At 37.9% G+C, this 20,659-nt stretch overlaps 2 protein-coding genes across 7 annotated transcripts in view; one reads left to right on the top strand and one right to left on the bottom strand.

Annotated features, from left to right (window-relative positions):
• Window positions 1–17,886, top strand: part of LOC121867204 (disks large 1 tumor suppressor protein-like) — a 125,458-nt gene extending 107,572 nt beyond the window's left edge. For 3 of the 6 annotated variants that reach the window (XM_042367034.1, XM_042367029.1, XM_042367028.1), the window contains 6 exons: window positions 2,792–2,809; window positions 9,198–9,242; window positions 10,135–10,287; window positions 10,498–10,670; window positions 11,395–11,504; window positions 13,357–17,886. In XM_042367034.1, the coding sequence (XP_042222968.1) occupies window positions 2,792–2,809; window positions 9,198–9,242; window positions 10,135–10,287; window positions 10,498–10,670; window positions 11,395–11,504; window positions 13,357–13,555 (698 nt within the window). In that variant the 3' untranslated portion in view covers window positions 13,556–17,886. The remainder of the gene's footprint in view (window positions 1–2,791; window positions 2,810–9,197; window positions 9,243–10,134; window positions 10,288–10,497; window positions 10,671–11,394; window positions 11,505–13,356) is intronic. The other 3 variants (XM_042367032.1, XM_042367031.1, XM_042367033.1) reach the window with 3 other exon arrangements.
• Window positions 17,887–19,928: 2,042 nt separating this feature from the next.
• LOC121867334 (basic proline-rich protein-like) lies at window positions 19,929–20,453 on the bottom strand. Its single transcript, XM_042367255.1, has one exon. The coding sequence runs from the start codon at window positions 20,451–20,453 to the stop codon at window positions 19,929–19,931; it is 525 nt and encodes a 174-aa protein (XP_042223189.1).
• Window positions 20,454–20,659: the final 206 nt, after the last annotated feature.

Raw genomic sequence — 20,659 nt, 5'->3', positions numbered from 1 at the left:
GAGGCTATGACGTAAGTTCTCCATGCAGCCAGCCCACTCACATGGTCGGTACGTGCTCGTCACATGATGCAATTTCTCGGAAATTCATTTAAATACCCGGAACGGATATGTTTTTGTAATTTCTCAGAATTTTATTTTTAATTTCCTTGATATTGAAAGTTCCGTATGCTATCGGGGATATTACTGTTTTTTTATCGAGTATAATGTATCGGTCAGTAATTAAGATATAGAATTGAATTGTACAGACTGACTTTCCACATGTAATTAGTGCACTAAGAAAAGTTCTGCATACTTCACTGCCTATTGAACTTTTGGGTCATGTGGCATGGAGTTTGTGCTGATAGGAGACGTTTCACCAACTATTAAAGGTAGGAAGTCTTAATTCTGTCATTAATATGGGGAAAACTGAAACCCTTTTACAACTAATCTTGTCATATTTTACTTGGCTATTAGAGAATCTTTAATATATACACTGGATTTGTGTATAATAACCTTAAATTTCCTGTATGATGTGAAGACAGTTGATGATTATGTATAAATATTAGAATGGCAGCCCCCAGAGTGAAGGGGTTAACGACAGAGAGAAAGTAAATAGTGTTACAAGGACTTACTATTATTTCTCTATTATGCCAGTAATGGTGGTCTTCAAACAGTCAAAAATTTACTGATCAAAACAGGTGATTTTTATTCTCAAGATAAGAGACGACATCAGTCACTTCCCTGTACATTCTTAAATGTAAAAGGAATACTTATGTGGAAATTTTTCTTCATATCTTTGAAGTAAAATTGTGATATGTAAGATTTCAGTTTTCCCAGTGGCTTTTTGCCTATCCAGTGGTGTTGTGTCAATAGCTTGGCGTGCTTTAAATATAGTACACAGAGATAGTAGATGGTTCTCTGCACCCAACCTGTGATTGTTGGACACTTTTACAACAACCACTTGTAGAGGGACAGTTCCAGGATGGATTCTGATACACTCATATACTGTATATATTTACAGTGTTTTAGGGTAGCTCAACATAAAGCATCATTACTCATTTTTATGGATTTAATAAAAAATATGACCTTTGTCTATTGAGCAAATATTAAGGCATTGAATTCGATATATTCAGTGTGTATAAAATTTGCTTTATATATCATATGTTGGAAAAAAATTGTAACCAAGATTTCCATGTTATCCTGAATTAGTTGAATATGAACTTGATACTGTGTCCTTTTGTGTTCATGACATTTGGAAGTATACTGTGATGAGAGATATTGTTTCAGTGCATATCATTGTTGCTCTCTCAGTGGGTCTCTTCTTTAAATATCTTGTGTTCACATCCTGCTGATAAGGTTACCAATGTCCCCCTACATGTTCGCTGCCAGTGTTTACAAAGGTGCAAATGTCAGTACAGGTTGACAACCCTTTATCCGAAATTCCAAAAACAGAAAAGCTCTAAAAACCGAAAGTTTTTTGTGGGCTTTTTTTTTTTTTTTTTTTTTTTTTAAACAGGGATTAGCCCACCCGGGCATAGACCACTGACCCACATCGGGGCCTGGGGGGCGAAAATGTAATAGTAATAATAATTATAATAATTATTCATAGTAAATAAAAAATTTAATAAAAAATACACCAAAATAAAATAATAATGATAACAGTAATAATAATGATAAAATATAATAATAAAATTAATAATAATAATAATAATAATTATAGCAATAATACTGTAATAATAAAATGATAATAATAATAAAGAAATACAAGAATGAAAAATAGATCAAAAGTGAGAAACATGACCTTGACCTATGAATTGTTATTACAGTATTATTATAATTTTTATTAAATTTTCGCCACCCAGGCCCCAGTGTGGGTCAGTGACTCGTGCCCGGGTAGGCTAATCCTTGTTTAAAAGAAAAAAAAAATTCTGAAAACCGAAAAATTCCGAAATCCGAAATGCCTCTGGCCCCAAGGATTTCGGATAAGGGATTGTCAACCTGTACTGTATTTTTAAAGGTGCAAAATACTGGACTTAATTAACATGAATACATCCTTGTAATATTTCCTCTAATGTTGAGTTGTTGAAGAAAGGTAAATTAAGTAGACTATTAGTTTTATACTGAAACTTTCCATTTACAAAGAATCCTTGATTATTATTTTTGATCATTGTAGTTACTGGTGCATACTGAAGGATTCTTGTTACCATCCAGGGGTTGGCATCATTCTCCAATTAGGTTTTAGCAAGTAACCTTAAGGGAATGACCCTTTGCCTTTCCTACCTGTTCTTGTTTTATAATGCAGTTTACCTGAAACATCATCATTTTATGGCAATCTTGCCAGCTTTTGTTGTTTACTAACATTGTAATGAAATCAGCAAGTTAATAAAATGTAGTTTCTTATACTGTATAGCGATTACTGATTCATTGTACTAAAAAAGTTTATAAAGAGAATTTTAAGTTGCTTTTACATTGAATTCTCATAAAATGTCATTTATTCTCTCAAACTACTGTGTTCTGAATACTTTGCCTTATATACATAATTTACTCTTAACAACTCAGCATGGAGATCATTGTAGGTGTATCAAGGAGGAGGCAGCCTTTGTTAACATTATGTAATTATAAAAAAAAAGAATTGGTCAGAGACAGTTAATATGATTGGTTGAAGAAGTGCAAATACTTGATGTGTTTGTATCCTACCAACCCTTCATTAAACTGTTGATCTGAGCAAGACTTAATTTTCCCGATACTGTACGCCCATTGTCTCGTTGTGTGTGAAGAATAACACTTACTCTTTTTACATCATATCCCAAAGTCGATGAGGACTTTGAAGGTAAGAGTTTTCGCCGCTTTGTTGTGTCTACCTATATTGTGTATATCTCTCTTCAGTATTTTTTCTCCGTATACTTTATTTCATTTTTGCTTGTCTTGTAGCTTTGTTGAATGGAAGTGTCTCTGTTTACACTTGTATCAGTTTTGAGTTGGTCAGTAGGTTTTCCTTTGCTTTAACTCTTGTAAGTGGGTGAAATCCTTTTAGTGATGATGGATTTAATAATTTCAGGGGACCTTCCTTGAAAGCAAATTAGGAAAAAATCCTGTAATAATGTTTTTGTTTAAAATAAATTACCAAAGATTCTGAAACTTACTGTACCATAGAGCTTGCCATGCAATGTACTGTACTATACTTTGCTTGAATGTAGTAATGTTTCTTTTTCTGTTTAAATCCTTACTCTTGCACCTGATTCTTGTAATTGTTTAGTTAACAAGTGATATAAACGGAATCTGCTCGTACACTCAGACTTGATTTTATTTGCATGTTCTGTCTAGCTTACATATGTACTGTATATTGTATTTGTGTGTTTTTGTTGAGACATTACCACCTCATCCTTGCCTGGTCCTCTCCTCAACATTGTATCACCTAAGTATAAGTAACATCAGCAAAAATTCAGTTTGAAAACCGTCATTGTCCCTGGATCCATTCTGTGGTTAACAATCAATACTTTATTTAACTTGGGACTAATTCTCATTTGATTTTTAAAGTGTGAAAAATAGTTTCTACAATTCTAGTATTAATAGGATAATATAATTTTTCACCCTCTTGATTCATATATGGGATGTAAGTCTTGAACAAACTTTTTACAAGAGCTTATATTTCTGCCTTTTTATAGCTTTTATACCTGTTAGTTTTTTTATAGTGTGATCATCAACCTTCATCATTTATTTTTTTTATTGCACACCAATGATCACTTAGCTTGGCTGTAGTAGTAGTCTCTGGTTTATTTATATAATACCTAGTTGATTTGCATTTTTTACTCACATGTTCACTGGTCAGTTTACATGGCATTTTCCAATGCGGTGTTGAAGATACATAATACAGTACAGTACTCAAATAGTTAACTTTCTGTAGATGGTGAGAACAGTAACACCATAATCATGAGATTGACCTTTGTATGGAAGCAGAAATGATCCAATATTGGGAAAGATTTCTTTAGGTGAAGGAAGCTTGATACATGTGGCTGAAATGTTTAGGGAAAACTATGCTCGAGGTTTCAGTGCATTGAAAGGGAGCTGGGAAGATAAATATATACCACTCTGGACTTAATCCCTGTATTCTTCAAGGCACTTTGTCAGAATACCATTTCAACTCGACCCGTCTTGCTGTTACCGCGTTTGTCTCTTACTTTCTTCGGCAGTTCAATTCAACACTTCACGAAATCGGGTATTATTCACATTACCTTCATCTTCATGTTATCACTCTTCGATCATCCTGGGTTTATACAGTTTGTGATTCAAGGAAATTACTACCCAAACCTCTCATTGATTTTGTATTCCATGTTCTTCATATCTGGTTCACATTTTATCTTATTCAGAGACATGTCCCTTTTTTCTGTTCCTTAAACCCAAACTACGACTACTTCCAGAGATCCTTGTGATGTAATTCTGCTTAATTCTGGATTTTTGTGACTATTTTGATTGTCTTCAGGAACATAAGATTATTCATGTTCATACATCTTAGACCTCTCTCCTAACCACGTGTTCATATACTATAGTAACTCACTGCAATAAGCTTTCCCTTTACATCCAATCAGTCCCTCTCATTCTCCATCCTAAACTTCCCCCTCTCAGTGATTGCAAGATGCATGTTCATTCCTTACAATTTGGTTTTTGTGTTGTCTCCTGAATTTTTACACCAGATGTTCTATCGATCAAATTAACAATCTTAAACATTTTCTGAATACCATTCATCCTACATTTCCCAGGCACCATTGCAAATAATTCTTACACTATTCCAAATAATTCTTACAGCATTACCAATAATTCTTACACCATTACATATAATTCTGTCATTTCGAACAAATGATTTCCCCTTCAATTTCACTTCATATCTTCATACCTAATTCAAAATTCCTCCCGCCATCATTTATCACATGCAGTCTTTGCAGTTTTTGCTATCTATCCTATTCACATTCAAATCAGGCTGTTTTTAATATTTTTTGTGGTTTCAGGCTTTTAGATATTTTTTACTAAAGGCTATTTCATGATTGCAGGAGTCTTTTAATTTCTACTCGACCTTTCCTTCACATCTTGAGTGATCTGAAAGTTAGAGGGTCTTCAGGCTTAAACTATCCTCCCTTCCCCTGAGAGTATGGTGGGTCTTCAGGCTCAAACTATCCTCCCCTCCCCTGAGAGTATGGTGGGTCTTCAGGCTTAAACTATCCTCCCTTCCCCTGAGAGTATGGTGGGTCTTCAGGCTCAAACTATCCTCCCCTCCCCTGAGAGTATGGTGGGTCTTCAGGCTCAAACTATCCTCCCCTCCCCCTGAGAGTATGGTGGGTCTTCAGGCTCAAACTATCCTCCTTCCCTGAGAGTATGGTGGGTCTTCAGGCTCAAACTATCCTCCTTCCCCTGAGAGTATGGTGGGTCTTCAGGCTCAAACTATGAGAGTATGGTGGGTCTTCAGGCTTAAACTATCCTCCCTTCCCCTGAGAGTATGGTGGGTCTTCAGGCTTAAACTATCCTCCCTTCCCCTGAGAGTATGGTGGGTCTTCAGGCTTAAACTATCCTCCCTTCCCCTGAGAGTATGGTGGGTCTTCAGGCTTAAACTATCCTCCCCTCCCCCTACCAAGTCATACAGGCACACATGAGTATTGACTGCCAACCATCCCCAATATACAGCGAACCAGCCGACTGTGCTGGCTTAATATGTGCCAATAATTTATTTATATTTGTATGTCTTGTATTTTACACTTTTGTAAGCCCATTCCTGCTGTGATACATGGTGGCAGGTATCAGAAAGCATACACAAATTCTCCCATTGTTTGCTGTATACAGTAATTCACACTCTTAAACTGCTATAAAAGACAAGTTCTGTTGCAGCATTTACCCTCGCTCAACAAGGCTTTAAAATATCCAATTGCTTTATGCCTTTTAGATCTTTTATTCATATTTATCTTTAGATTTTACACAAGGGTCTTCGTTTTTGCATTAATAAATATATATACTTGATATCCGACTTTCTCATGGTAATGTATTTTATTTTACTCTGAATGCCTTCAAATTTGCTGTAAATATCCTTAAGACAGTTTGATTTGCTCATATTCTTGGGATTAAGAAAAACATTATAATCATATTCTGGTCATAGGATCTTTATTTACATTGTATTTACAATATTTTTATCATGAACAAAATCCTGGTGTTATACTCTCAGAATCAGAGATATTACCAGCAGGATTTCCTATAAATTTGGCATGGATGTACTTTTGTGGTAGTTTCATGAACATACTGTACAAGTTTACAGGTTATTGCCATGGTAGTCTGTTGTAATGCATCACTTATTGTCTTGTTATAAGGAACATGGTCTGAATTGACTTGAAACAGCATGAGTGTACAGTATCTTGAGGTAGATTTGTATTTTTTTGAAGAATATGATTGCCATATGAACTTCATTAATGATACGTGTATGTTTAGGGAAGGTTTGGGATACTGGCCATAAAATTTATTTCCGGAACTGTAATATGAATCTGTTTAATACGAGGACTTACTCTACTGTACTTTTAATTTAAGTTTCATTTGATGTTTTGGGGCCATTTTAAAATTTGCATATTTTGATAGAGATGTATTTTTTCCACTGGCTGAATTAATACTTTTGCAGGTCATCAGTCCATCCATTTTAGATATTCTGTTTTTTGCTGCTCATAATTTATTTGGGTCAGACATTAGCAGTGTCATGATCCAGCCAACATACATGTATACAGAAGAGGGCTGCCTTAAAATAAATTACAGAATAATTATAGAATTTCCCATAATAAATAATAATACGTACATATTAATGTAACAGCCAACATGTTATGACCAGTTCCCTTATTACGTAATTTCCCGTAATGACTAGAGCTAAACACTAAACATATTGAAGTTATAGTCAACCATCAAAAGAATGTTTCAGGACAAATAACACACAGTACAGTACAGTTATAAAATTTCTAATAAAGAATAAAACTAGTTGATGAAGGATATTTTCGTCACTAATCCATGACAGTGGCTCACATTTACTGTGTACGAGAGTTCTTCATTCTGCTTTGGGGGGGAATAGGCTTTAAGTTTTTTAAAACGGGCAAAAAATTTTTGAACATTAATATGAACAAGTTGTGTCTTGGGGATACTGTACTGTGCTTCTTGCACAAGTTTATCAGATTTACAAAAACATTCACATACACACTTGAAGATATACATTATTTAAGCTTTACAAAATTTTTTAGAGACATACATAAAAAACAAAAGCTTGCATAAACATATACTGGTGCACACATGTACAGTATACTGTACATGCATAAAATTATACACTGACAAAACGCAGACACTTGCATGTACGCATGTGTGTGAGCTTGTGTGTAAAAGCGCAACACACCCACTTAAGCATTCAGACACATACCATACCTGTACACCCAAACACAGAAATAATTACTGTATTATTTTACCTTTTTTTATTACCTTTATTGTATCTGCAACACATAGCATAAGAAAAATGTTGGTGACAGAAAGAGAGTACAGTAATTCACATATCCATCCATGTAAGGTGAAATTGTACTGTAGTTACTTTACATTTATGGGAAATTTTTATGGGATGGCTTGAGTGAGCATAATTTGGAAATTTAGAAATGTTCAATGGGGTGTTTGGCATGGTAGAAAATGTAAAGGGTGGTATTGATAAAATGGGTAACGAGACATTCGTCGTGATGATTTGGGCATGTGTGAGATACTCAGGAGGAGAGGATGATGAAGAGAGTAGGGGAACAATACAAATGGTGCATTAGGTAGAGGGCGACTGTCTACAAGTTGGTCGGGTAATGAAGTATCAGTACATGTACATTGAGAAGAGAACAGGGGAGAGGATACAGGGAATAGAGACCGCAGAGGTGAAATGCAGGGATTGGGCGGCCTGAAAGCTCACAAAGGAATTCCTTAGAAGAGCGAGACAAATAGGAGTATAAAGTGAAAATAATGAAATCACTATTAGAATTTAATTGACAAGTTGTAAAGACTCTACATAGAATGAAGATTGTTCATTTCTGTTTCGTTGCTGTGGCTACAGATATTCTAGTTTTAAGATTTTTTATCATGATACAGTAACACTCACACATAATACTGTTAACATCATTTAATACAATACCATAATGTATTATCCTCCATTTTTAAAGTTTGTCACACACATTACTCAAAGTTTTTAAACAGATTATAATGTCCACAGCAGTTACTGCCTTTGATGCCGAAATACATTTATTATCAGGAAATTGTTCAAACCTCTTCAACACCGTCTCCAACACTAGTCCCTGTCACACCTTAAACAGTTTTATTTTTATCCTAACGTGACTTGGAAGGTTTATATTGCTTGCAGTAATATTTCAAGGTTTTAGGTGATTTTAATGCATTATCCAGAACTTGTGTATAATGTACTGTAAATCCTAAACCCAGTTACATTATCCAGAACTCACGCAGGTTGTAGTTCATATCAATGTGTTGTTGGCTTTTAGTATTTTTACTATTGCTTATACTGTACTGCCCAGATTCCCATGTTGCATAAAACTGTTTATTCCACAACTCATTATAATGCCTATCACAGAGAACCCCTCAATAGTCATTTTGTCTATATACAAATATTTAGATGTATACAGCCCCAGTGGCTGCTCATGGCACCTGGCAATTGTTCTTGGAAGTTAATTCTCAAAAAAGTTTTTCATAACCATGTTACCACATCACAGTCTTCCTGGAAAATTGTAAATCAGATATTGTTGTATGACCATAATTTGGCCTTGTGATGTAAACTTTAAAGACAACAGCTGTAGTTCAAATGCATTGTGACTTCTAAGAACATCAGATACTGCCCTGTATTATCCTAAGGGTTAAATGGATGGTACGGATACAATCCCCCCCCCCTCCTCTCCTCCCCCTAACACATTGGTCAGTGTATAAAACATCCCAGTTATAACTGTCCATTACTATCTCCCCAAAGGCTGAGTTGATGTAGTCACTGTCACCCCACACTCCATATTACCCACAACCTGTGCAAAACCTGGTTTGGAATAGTGTGTGTGTTTTAATTGTATCCAGAGTGTTGCCGTAAGTGCTCCTGCACAGAGAAGGTCCCATGTCCCAGAAGCTTGCTCAGTTTGCATGGTGTTGCCCTAGATGAGTTTGCCCTGTTGATGGTGTGTCTCTCTTTACAGCCTCCATAGCAACAAATGACGGAGAGAGCGATAGCCGAAGCATGAGTGAGTATTCCCTCCGCCTGCTAAGTAGGCTTGCTGAGGATGATGTACATTCCTCTCATAGTGTCTGAAAATGTTGTTTTTCAAGCCCAGCAGAAGTTTGTTGATTCTTGAGAAGAGTTCATGATATAGTTTGAAGTGATTGGTATTGAATTTTAATGTGTTATAATGCCATTATCTGGGGGATTTTTGTGTGTGTTTTTTAAGCACAGGTACAACTATATAAATTAAAACCTTACGTAACTTACTCTGCTGGGTTAGGAAAGCAGGTGCAGCAGCAAGCAAGCATGCAGTGTCATGTTTGCAAGTACTTACGAAGTCAATCGAAAATCACGCAACAGATACAGGAAGTGTAAAGTTCTCTACATTATTTACTGTCATCATTGTAAGAAGACCACACAGAATATATGTTACTATTTGTCAAACTTTCCTGGCATGGTTTGTATCCAGTGTAACTTTATATATTCATACTCTGGTATATTCATGTTAAGAAATGATCGTTAAATGTATTTCATATCTTCAAAGTTGTGGCTATTTCTGGTAATAATGTTTATCTGCTGTATTTTCCTTATGTGGAAAATTTATTTATGAAAACACATTTAATGTAACTTTGCCGGTTACCATTCTGTATTATCTCTGTTGTAGCCACCTCAGTCTGTGGTGCAAAGTTGACCAAAAGATTATTGAGTTGGACAGTGATAACCATATTGACTACTACATTTCTAGTTACTATTGATTAATTCATGGAATATATTAAAATATAACTTTTAACATGGATCTTGGGATCAAAGTAATTTATTATTAAATATCATATTAATCAGGTATCAGTATTTTGGATTATTTTTCAAAATGTCTCCTTTAATTGCGTCACATTAAGGCAATATTATAATTCCAGGAGGCGATGACTACATAATCTTGAGCTATGAAGGTGTGCAGCAGACGGAAATCGCATACACGCGGCCGGTGGTTCTCCTTGGGCCCCTCAAGGACAGAATTAATGACGACCTTATATCAGAGTTCCCGGATAAATTTGGCAGCTGTGTACCACGTAGGTGTTTGATGTACTGTACTGGTTCATAGTGTTTACAGTATGTTGTTCATTATTTTGTTTGCAGATTAGCATGTATAGAACTTTTTTTTTTATGAATGAGAGAGAGAGAGATACATATTTGTTTTTATTATTAACCTTAAGATTGTTATTTAAAAAGTAAAAGAATCACAGTATTGGTTATAACAAAACTGTTTTTATTTTCCCCAGACACTACCCGGCCTCGGCGGGAGTATGAAGTTGATGGTCGGGACTACCATTTTGTAGCCTCGAGGGAACAAATGGAACGAGACATCCAGAATCACCTATTCATCGAAGCTGGCCAGTATAATGACAATCTCTATGGAACGTCAGTAGCGTCTGTTAAAGAAGTTGCTGAAAAGGTATGAATGCATATAGCCTCCCTACCAAGTACTGTATAGTCATATATCATTGAAATATTGTGTTATGGTGAGTCACTAAGGGGCTTCATCTGGAGAATACTCGGATGAAATGGGTAAGAAATAGTGAAGTTTATGGGGTGTCATGGATGGCAGAGAAGAGGGTGTGTATTTTATGGAAAGATGGAATGCATGCAGAGATTTATTGGGATGGTATGAGCATGTGAGAAGGATGAAGAAAGAAAGGCTAGTAAATAGGACATACAGTGTGGGAGGAATGTTACAGGTGTGTGTTGGGGTACAGGGAGATTACTTACATCATGGGAGAGAATAGTGGAGTTACACATTGAGAGAGAAAGGGGAATAGAGAGTTGAAATGTGTAGTGACAGGGCAGCCTGGAGTTTCTTCTATTGTGGCCAGCCAATCAGAGAGGAACTCCTGGAGAAAAGTGAAGTGTTAAAAAGGTACAGTATCAGGGATAAAACACCCAGGACTGTACATCTGTTAATATGTGGGAGAGAAACATGTGGGATAAAGTCCTTAGGTATTCGCATAACATGGTTTCATAGAGGAATGTAATGCATAACATGGTTTCATAGAGGAATGTAATGCTTGTGTTATACAGTTTCTAATATGCACTGGTCCTGTGATATGATAATTACATTGGCATCAAAGTGCATAAATGCATGAAGATAAGAAAATAATACTGTACTGATTAACTTACAGGGCAAACATTGTATCCTTGATGTGAGTGGCAATGCTATCAAAAGACTTCAAGTTGCACAACTTTACCCAATTGCCATTTTCATTAAACCCAAGTCTGGCGAACAAATTATGTAAGTACATTCCTTAATATTCCTAGTAATTGGATCATAAACATAAGGCCTCTGTATTTTGTTTTAGTCTCATTAGATGAATGTGTATATTAGAGCTTGAGATATGTTTGTTGTATCTACAAATATTGTTGTGCAGATGAGAATTTTGATTGAGGGATGTATCAAGTCAATAAGCAAAAACTATAGACAAATGTAATTGGGGATTTTGTTTGTGTATGTGTGTGTTTGTGAGAAAAGTTTAATGCAGGTAAATTCAGTTAAGAATTAAGATATATGAAACCTTTTGAAAAATGGTGACTAGACAGTTCCCCAGATGTTAAGTGTCCTGTTTAAAGATGATTGACTTACTGTATAGTGCAGGGGATCTAGGCTTTCTGATAATTATACATGCACACTGCAGTTAGGTGGATACCCATATTCCTCCCATGTAGGGCCTTCCTCATCCTATCCTTTACCAGTCATATACGTACTTCCAGTTCACTCAGTCCAGTAAAACCTAATTAAGGCGGATATCGCTTAAGCCGTACAAAGTTATTTACCCAAATCTCAAGGGACCAAGGCACCAGCGCAAAATGGCACAGGTGCCTGAGAATTATCAATTGTTGTTTTGGGGAATATTATTTCATTCACGCCAGTAATGATAAAATGTTTCTCATTATGTTGTCGCAGGTAAATGCATGGTTTATATAAGCTGTTTATTCCTGTACCTGTCACCGTTTTCAAATTAGATTACAAGATACATATGTATTTCTCCCATACATATTTCGCAACGGGAGCGATAGAGTGACCACAGTTAGAGTGCCGTCTGTATCTCTCCTCCCTCCTTGCCATATTTCACTGGATTTACTGTTATTATTAGTGTTTACTGATATAATAGTGCTTAATAGTGATTAACCATGGCATTTTAACCAAGTTAGACTGATTACTGTAACCACCAGGCTACTGGACCAAGCTGTGAGGTGTTTTATAGTTGTTTTTCATCCCGTATTTTCGGGTAGATATACGTAACTTTTTCATAAATATTGTGAAAACTATAGCTATAGGAGGAATATAAAAAATTATTTCCTAAATACTCCCTACCTTAAAAAACTGTACTGTATTTTTTATATCATTATCGTTTTATATATTTGGTACATTCACCGTAGGCTTAAGTAGCATTCATATTTTTTGCACTTTTATTGAAAAATTAAACAATAACCACGACCCCTAGGAAAGTGTTTGGTATCCATAAAGGTGGTGAGGTTAAGCCTTATCATTGAACTAAAAGTGTACAGTACTTTGTAAAAGTAATTTTGATTTAAGAAACATGTATTTCTTTCATAAAAATTGGATACATTGGTGTTGTACTTATTTTTTTTTTAATGGCAGTATTTTTTGTAAAATTTGTTCTAAGGTGGACAACCTCTTATCCCGGACACTACTTCCCCCCAATTAGTCCGCTTTAATGAGGTTGTACTATTCATGTAAGGATAGGGATAGTTCAGTTAATGAGTATGATTGATCTCTTGTCTTCTCTCAGTATATTCATGTATGTATAGGGTTGATAGTGAATGATTATGATTGAGCACTATATGTTCTTTGATGAGAACAGGATTGTGATAGATTGTTTTATGTTATTTGACATTAGAAATATTGTATTAAATTGATTTTTTTTTCTTTTTTGGTGCACAGAATTTGAAGTTTTGATCTTTTTGTATGTTTGATTAAAGGCAACTTTGGAAGTAACCCCATTTACACAGAAGAGGGTGGTGGGGGAAGAGTAATAGATGCATAGAGATTCATAGACCTCATAATTTATTTTGACGTCTCTTAGACTGTCACTTAATCATCATATTTTTAATTACATTTTCAGGGAGTGGAATAAGAGAATGACGGAGGAGCAAGCACGTAAAACATACGAGCGAGCTCTAAAGGTAGAAGGAGATTTTGGCGAGTACTTTACAGCAATAGTGGCTGGTGATACCCCAGAGGAGGTTTATGCACGTGTCAAGGATCTCATTCACCAACATTCTGGCCCAAAGATCTGGGTCACTTGTAAGGAAAAGTTATAAGATCAGGAGAGTTCCCTTATGGGCTCATCCTGGATAACCTATGCTTGAACATTTTGTTGTTGCATGATAAAAGGAAATGTCTCATTAAGGGCAATTGTTTCTTTCCATTGTATGGACTACTATTGATGCTTGAAAATATAATACAGATACACCCATTGAACCTGGAACAATCCAGATAGATTGTATTTCTAAAAGGAATAGAATATTCAGCTGTACAGCTGAGAACCCTGTAATGGGCTGAAGATTATTTCCTCATGTAAAGGCTCTTGCCTATTTTAAGTCTCAGTGAACCTATTGATTTTTTAAGATATTATTCTAGAGATATTATATTCATATATCTCATCATGGTGAAACCCATACTATTGAAACTTTTAATTGTATTATAAGAGTTTTATGCCTTTACTGCAGCGTGAGGGGAAACTGTGTATGTTGGACAATGTTAGTTGGTGATCATCAGCTCTTACTATCCAAATCCCAACTGCATTTCTGATGGGAGTACCCGACAGTGTTGTATGTATTCAGATAATTTTCTTATCTAAGCCTATGTGACTCAGGAGCAGTATCTTTAAAAAAATAAAAAAAAGGCATTGATATCTGAACTTACGGATACCAAGAGTAGGTGTATGGAGTATAAATTAGGTCGGCAATACAAGGAATAAGGTACTTAACATTTGCCCACAATTTGTTTTCTTCATCTTCTTTCACATCCCTTACTGAAAACTGTTGTCAGACTTTTGCCATTTGATCTCTGCCCAGCTCTGTGATGTAAAGTTGAAACATATAGTTATTATTATTATCTTTATATTTTAATTTCACATACTAGTTGTTTCTTATGCATTATGTACCAAGATGTTCACTACAAGTGAGGTGTATGTATCTTCATTTTAAAGATTAAGATAAATATGGAGTTAAAAATATATTTCCAAAATATTGTTGTAAGAAACAAGAATTAATTAGTTTATGGTAAGGTCATGTAATACATTAATTGTCAAATTTGGTTGGCTGGGATTTATAGCAGACTTGATGAGTGTAGCACCACCTGACCAATCACTGCATTGGTAAAATGGTGAATAGTTATGATAAACACAAATTCTATGTTCCTGGTGGAAAGCAGACATTGGTAATGAAAATTTGACAATATCGTGTAGACTGCTGGCAATTGCAAGTAGTAGATGTAAACCATTTTGTTGTTCTGTATATGAAAAGTAGTATTCCAGTCTTGGCTAATGAGCCTCGTGTTGGAAAAGAATATCGCAAATTATTCTGTGAGATGCATTTTGAAAGTGCCGACTGCATGATGGTGCAATGAACCACATGTCTTGTTTGATAATGAACTCTCAGGAGTAGATGTCCTCCTCCAAATCTGGCTTGAAGTGAGCTTTGATATAGAGGTCAGATTGAGAAACCAAAGTAGTTATGTGACAAGCAGCTGTGTTACCCCAGACATGTGTTGGGCAAGGTTCACCTCTCCTGTGTTGAATATGAGAGAAGTTGATCCTCAAGAGAATAATATTACTTAAGGCAGAAAGTTGCTGCTGAACCACATCACCAATGTTGATGCTGTAATCTCATACCTTGTTTAGAACTAGTGCTTTAGGTCACAGCCAACAATGATAGAAAGCTCAGGTTCTGTTTGTCTTGGACGCTTATCAGGTGCAGACGGCAATACAAATAATCAAATGATAGCAAAGGAGACAGCAGAACTGGAGTGAGTTGTATCATTCATGGTGGTTGACTTAGTCTTATCTCCACGATCCTCCCTGATTGTTCTTGTACCAGTGGTTAACAGAATAGGAAACTTCACCAATTTTTGTGATTTTTCACTGATGTTCTCTAAAAGTAAGAATAAGGAATATGAGCCTTATAGAAAATCTTGGAAATTGGTGACTGACCAATAACTACTGTACCACAAAATGATGTATAATGTGTTCATGGTTTCATTTAAAGTGATGAATGCCTGGTCACTTTTTGTTACATGAGCTGTTTCTTGTATCATAGTATGGATGAAATGTTGATAGGTTTTTAAGGTTCTGTCCTTGTGTCTCGGCTATAAACCAGATTGTTAAGTGATAACCCTATGTGAACCCCAGGACTACAACAAGAAAAATCTATAATGCCAAAATGGAGAGACTGTGAGTTTTTAAATTGCTATAGCTCTTTTTATCAGATCGCACTGATGATACCAACTTAAGTTTAGTATCATCACGTGTAAGCCAAATTTTTAGCAAATATTTAAATAATAAAATTTAAGAATTAAATGTCTCCGTCTCTGCCAGTTGATCGTGTGTTTGGGCTTTCCTTATTATTGTAAGCTTCAATATTGACAAAAAACTAACTGATATACAGTATCTAAAGAGCTTTCAATTTCTACATTACCAAAGCAACATTGTATTACATTTTATTATCAACATCAGTTTATTGTTTGTTAGTCCTATCAAATCTTAATGTACATTATATGGGGTAAGACCAAGAGAACAAGTTCTAAAGATGGGGAGACTAAACATAAGTTTTAGTGACTGTGGTCTTGGTATTTGATTGGTATCAAGTAGTAATGCTTACATGATATTAAACAGCCCGAAAGTGCTGAATCCTAGAGAGAGAGAGAGAGAGAAAGAGAGAGAGAGAACGGTTATCATGTCGTTGTTACAAGTGTGAGTTTTACAAATTATTGTTAACATATTTTGTCAATGACCTATTTATCTGTATTCCCTATGATCTAAAGGTAACTTCCTGTGTTATAGCCATGGTGCCATCTTATTTTTATCCTATTTTTGATCGTTTTTTGTCATCCCATCGTTAGCTCTGCATTGTTTGTATGTACTGTAAGTTGGTGTTTGTAAATATGTAGTGTAATGATACAGTGGGAGCTTACAGTAGTAGATTTTTAATTCTGTTTTGTAATTTCTTTTTTAGCACAGGACTTGTGCAGTGTACAGTATATTAATTTATTATGTTTTCCACACGCTCCTCAACCTCTGTCGAGGTTCTCAGACTAATATGTGTAGACATTTTATATGATATGGACTTTGTTGTATTAAGAGATTCTTTTAATTTTTCTATTTAAAAGCACACCCAGGATGATGAGTCTTTAAATGGTATATGGTTAGGTTAGCAGTTTTTCAATATATGCAGTTGAATATTTTATAATTGCCTTCTTTGATAGACTCTCGTGAACTACACAGATACAGTTTGTTTTTACATTTTAATGTAATGTTATTCCTAGAGCTGATGAAAATCTCATGAATTACAAATACTAGTCATTGGACACTGAAGGATGATTTAATGTATTTTCTGTTGTTGTGTTAAAACTTAATTGACAATAACTGAGCTTATCGCATGCTCATACGGAACCATAGTGATGGCGTGGGTAGTGCGTCTTGTTGAAATGTTGTAAGTATATAAGGTAAGTTAACTGGAAATTTCCAATATTCACAGAGTGTCAGGTTGTGGTAGGAGTTAGACACTGAAAAATCACATTGTTAGCATTAGATTGCACACAAACATTAAACCTAACCATTTACCATACAAAAACAGGTCATATTGGGTTACTTGTGTTGGCTCTGCTACCAGATATCAAAACTGACGGCCTTGGACATATTCTTTTAAAGTCAGGGTTGATGGCATCCTTTTACTTGACAGTATGCCGCTGCTTGTGATGCATGTGGGAACTGCTTGTCCAGTTGACCCATTCCAGTTACATAATATAGAATTTATGTGCAGTGATAGAGAACAGTTAGGATTCTCTCATAAGAAATCAGTATGAACTTTCTCTTACATTAAGTCACTGTTGCCTTGATGACCAGCCAGTAACAGTGCCCTTGACAGCATCGATTCATACCAACTGTTTTCTTTAGATCACTGGGCACTTATCTGTCTGTTGTGTTGTTACAAAATATTAAGAGTGTTGTGTCTGAATGGACTTATCAATACCTTCTTTTGTAAGACAATAATAACTAGGCATAGTTTAAAACTTGAGTAATACATGTCTCATATTGCAGAGAATTAAGAATTCTTGTAATTGCAGTTGTCTAACATTTGTTGGGAATATTACATATATTGTAAAGCTGGAAAGGTAAGAAATATGTAAGCTTTAGCTGTTTATGACGACGATTTTGTTTGCTCAACGTCTAACTTGCCACCAGTGTCAGTGACAGAGCCTCTTTGATTATCCATTTCCTTCATATTGTGAGTGGCACCATGGCTACAACCCCTTCTCTGCATAAAACCCTTAATATTTGCAGCTTCAGTGGCCTGCCCAGTGCATCCTCTGACAACCTTCCCCATCCCTCCCTTCAACCCCCGTATTGTAAATACAACATTATCTCAAAATACTGTGTGTTTTAATTCTTTCCTCAGGCTTATCTTGCAAATTAATAAGGTAAACCTTTGTTATTCACAAGGATTAAGTTCCAAGGAATGGTGCTAATTGGCAAAACTGCAAATAGCAACTTATACAAAGTTAGTGCAGCACTGTGTACTGTACCTATATCAAACAACCAACCAGCTGCAGCAGCACTGGCTCTCTCTTTTAACTTGTCTAATAATTCACTTTCTTTATCAGTGTCATCACTGACTTCCGCCTTATAGGTTTCACTCCACTAGCACTGACACTAGAGACTAGACAGTCTTTTAAGGGCCATTTCACACAGAAACACTAAAAGTTTTGAGTACAACACAAGAGATGCTGTGTCACAGGCAATGGTCGAGTGCAAACAAGGGAGAGGAGATGCTACTGACGCGTGGGGGTGACTCGTTGTGCTGTGGGAGAGGCTTGTAAGCTAGCCACCATCTCAATAACATATCAATAGAAAATTACCCATACGTAAATAATTCACACATCGGAACAATAAAGTAGTATTTGTTATAGGCGCACTAAAAATTCACTTATCAAGAAGTGGTGTCTGTTATCATACAAATATTATTATAGAATCTGAAGCATATAAAGTACAGGGATACGTACATACAAAATTATTGTGCATAAATTGTATTACATACATAAAATACAACAATTTCTTTACAGAATACACATGCTCTGAAATTTCACAGAAACGACATACAGTACTGTACCATAGAATCATGTTATTAGAGAATACACACTTGTCTCTGCATGTCTGGAAAAGTATGTAAAATGAGGCTGTACTCCGGTCGTGGTATTCACTGCGGTGTTCAAAGCATATTGCGTAGGACCCAAAAATCTCGGCCACCGCCCTTGGCATGGACCCTGATGATGCCGCAGTCCCTAAGGGCGCTGCTGTCTCTGGGAGAACCCCTTGGGGTGCCAGCATCCCTGACAGGGCCCCTGGGGTCAATGCTGTCCCTGGGAAAGCCCCTAGGGGTAACGGCCCTGTGGGGCGACACCTTACCTGGCAGAGACCCTGGGGGTGCTGCAGTCCCTGAGAAGGCTCCTGAGGGTGCTGCTGTCCCTGAAAGCCCCTGTCCAAGGGAAGGCCCCTAGGAGAGCACCTGGGGTGCTGCTGCTTCTGGGAGAGCCCTTGGTGATGCTGCTGTCCGTGGGAGGCCCCTGGTGTCGCCACCACTGAGAGGGCCTCTGGGGGTACTGTCATCCCTGGGAGGGCTCCTGGTCGTCGCCACCACTGAGAGGGCCTCTGGGGGTGCTGTCATCCCTGGGAGGGCCCCTGGTGGCTTTGCCATCCCTGGGAGTGCCACAGCCCCTAGGGGAGCCCTCAGGGGCCCAGCCAGGGATGCTGGCCTCCCCAAGGGCCCTCTCATGGTCGGTGGGGTCCACAGGGGCCCTGGCAAGAACAGTGGCTTGCTCAGGGGCCCTCCCAGGGGCGGTGGCGTCTCTAGGGACCCTACCAGGGGAGGTAGCGCACCCAAAGGCCCTCTCAGGGGCGGTGAAGCTCCCAGGGTCTCTCCCAGGGACAGCGACGCCCCCAGGTGACTGGCTAAGGGTGGTGCAAACCCATGGGAACTGGTAGTAAACCCAGGGGAGTTCCCAGAGGCGGTGGGGCCCCCAGTGTCCTCCCAGAGGTGGTGACGACCCCAGGGGTGCTGCCAGGGGCGGTGGCATCCCCAAGGGCCCAGCCAAGAACAGTGGCGCCCCCACGGGCCCTCCAAGGAACTGCGGTATCCCTACCCAGGAGCTCAATAGCTTATTTGGTGGTGGTGTCGTACTTAACTGTGATTGGTGGACTAAAATGTAAATCCACCAAATAACAGCCAATAGGGAACAGAGCAGTCAGTCAGCACAACACCCCAACTTATGTTTTCCTGTTGGATATTTATTCTCATTTACATTCTTCCTGGTGCTTTTTGATACTGGCTGGAAATGCGATGGCCAGTATATTTTATTTATTTAGTTTCATATATCCCATTGCTCTAAATAGTGCAAACACAACTGCTCTCAGAGGCCCTACAGGCACAATGCCCCCTGGGGCCCTGCCATTTGGCCTATTAGGTGCAGCGCCCCCAGGGGCCCTCCCAGAAGCCTTCCCAGGCACGATGGAGCTTCCAGGAATCCTCCCAGGGGTGGCGGAGCCCCTATTGGCCCGCCCAAGGGCAGAGGCGCATAAGGTACCCTCACTGTGACACTGGCGCCCTCAGGGGCCCAGCCAGGGGCGCTGTCGCCCCCAAGGGCCTTGTCAGGGGCAGTGGCATCCCCAGGTGCCTTGGCAGTGACGGTGGCGCTCTCAGGGACCCTCCCAGGTGCGGTAGCGCCCCCAGGGGCCCTCTCATTGGCGGTCTCACCCACAGGTACCCTTCCCGGGGGGGGGGTGGCACCCCAAGGGTCTCTTCTAGGGACAGCAACAACCCCAGGGGACCTGCCAGGGGCGGTAGGAAACCCAGGGGAGTTCCCAGAGGCAGTGACATCAGGGGTCCTGCTAGGGGCTGTGGCGTCCCCACGGGCTCTCCCAGAAACTGCAGTTCCCCCCCTCATGAGCTTGATAGCTTACTTGGTGGTGGTGTCGTACATATTGCATAATCCCAGCAACCCCTTACTTAACTGTGATTGGTGGACTAAAATGTAAATCCACCAAATAACAGCCAATAGAACAGAGCAGTCAGTCAGCACAACACCCCAACTTATGTTTTCCTGTTGGATATTTATTCTCATTTACATTCTTCCTGGTGCTTTAATACTGG

This window comes from Homarus americanus, unplaced genomic scaffold, assembly GCF_018991925.1.
Source record: "Homarus americanus isolate GMGI-L3 unplaced genomic scaffold, GMGI_Hamer_2.0 scaffold6317, whole genome shotgun sequence".
Classification (NCBI taxonomy): Eukaryota; Metazoa; Arthropoda; class Malacostraca; order Decapoda; family Nephropidae; genus Homarus; species Homarus americanus.
This window is presented reverse-complemented; position numbering and strand designations above follow the sequence as displayed.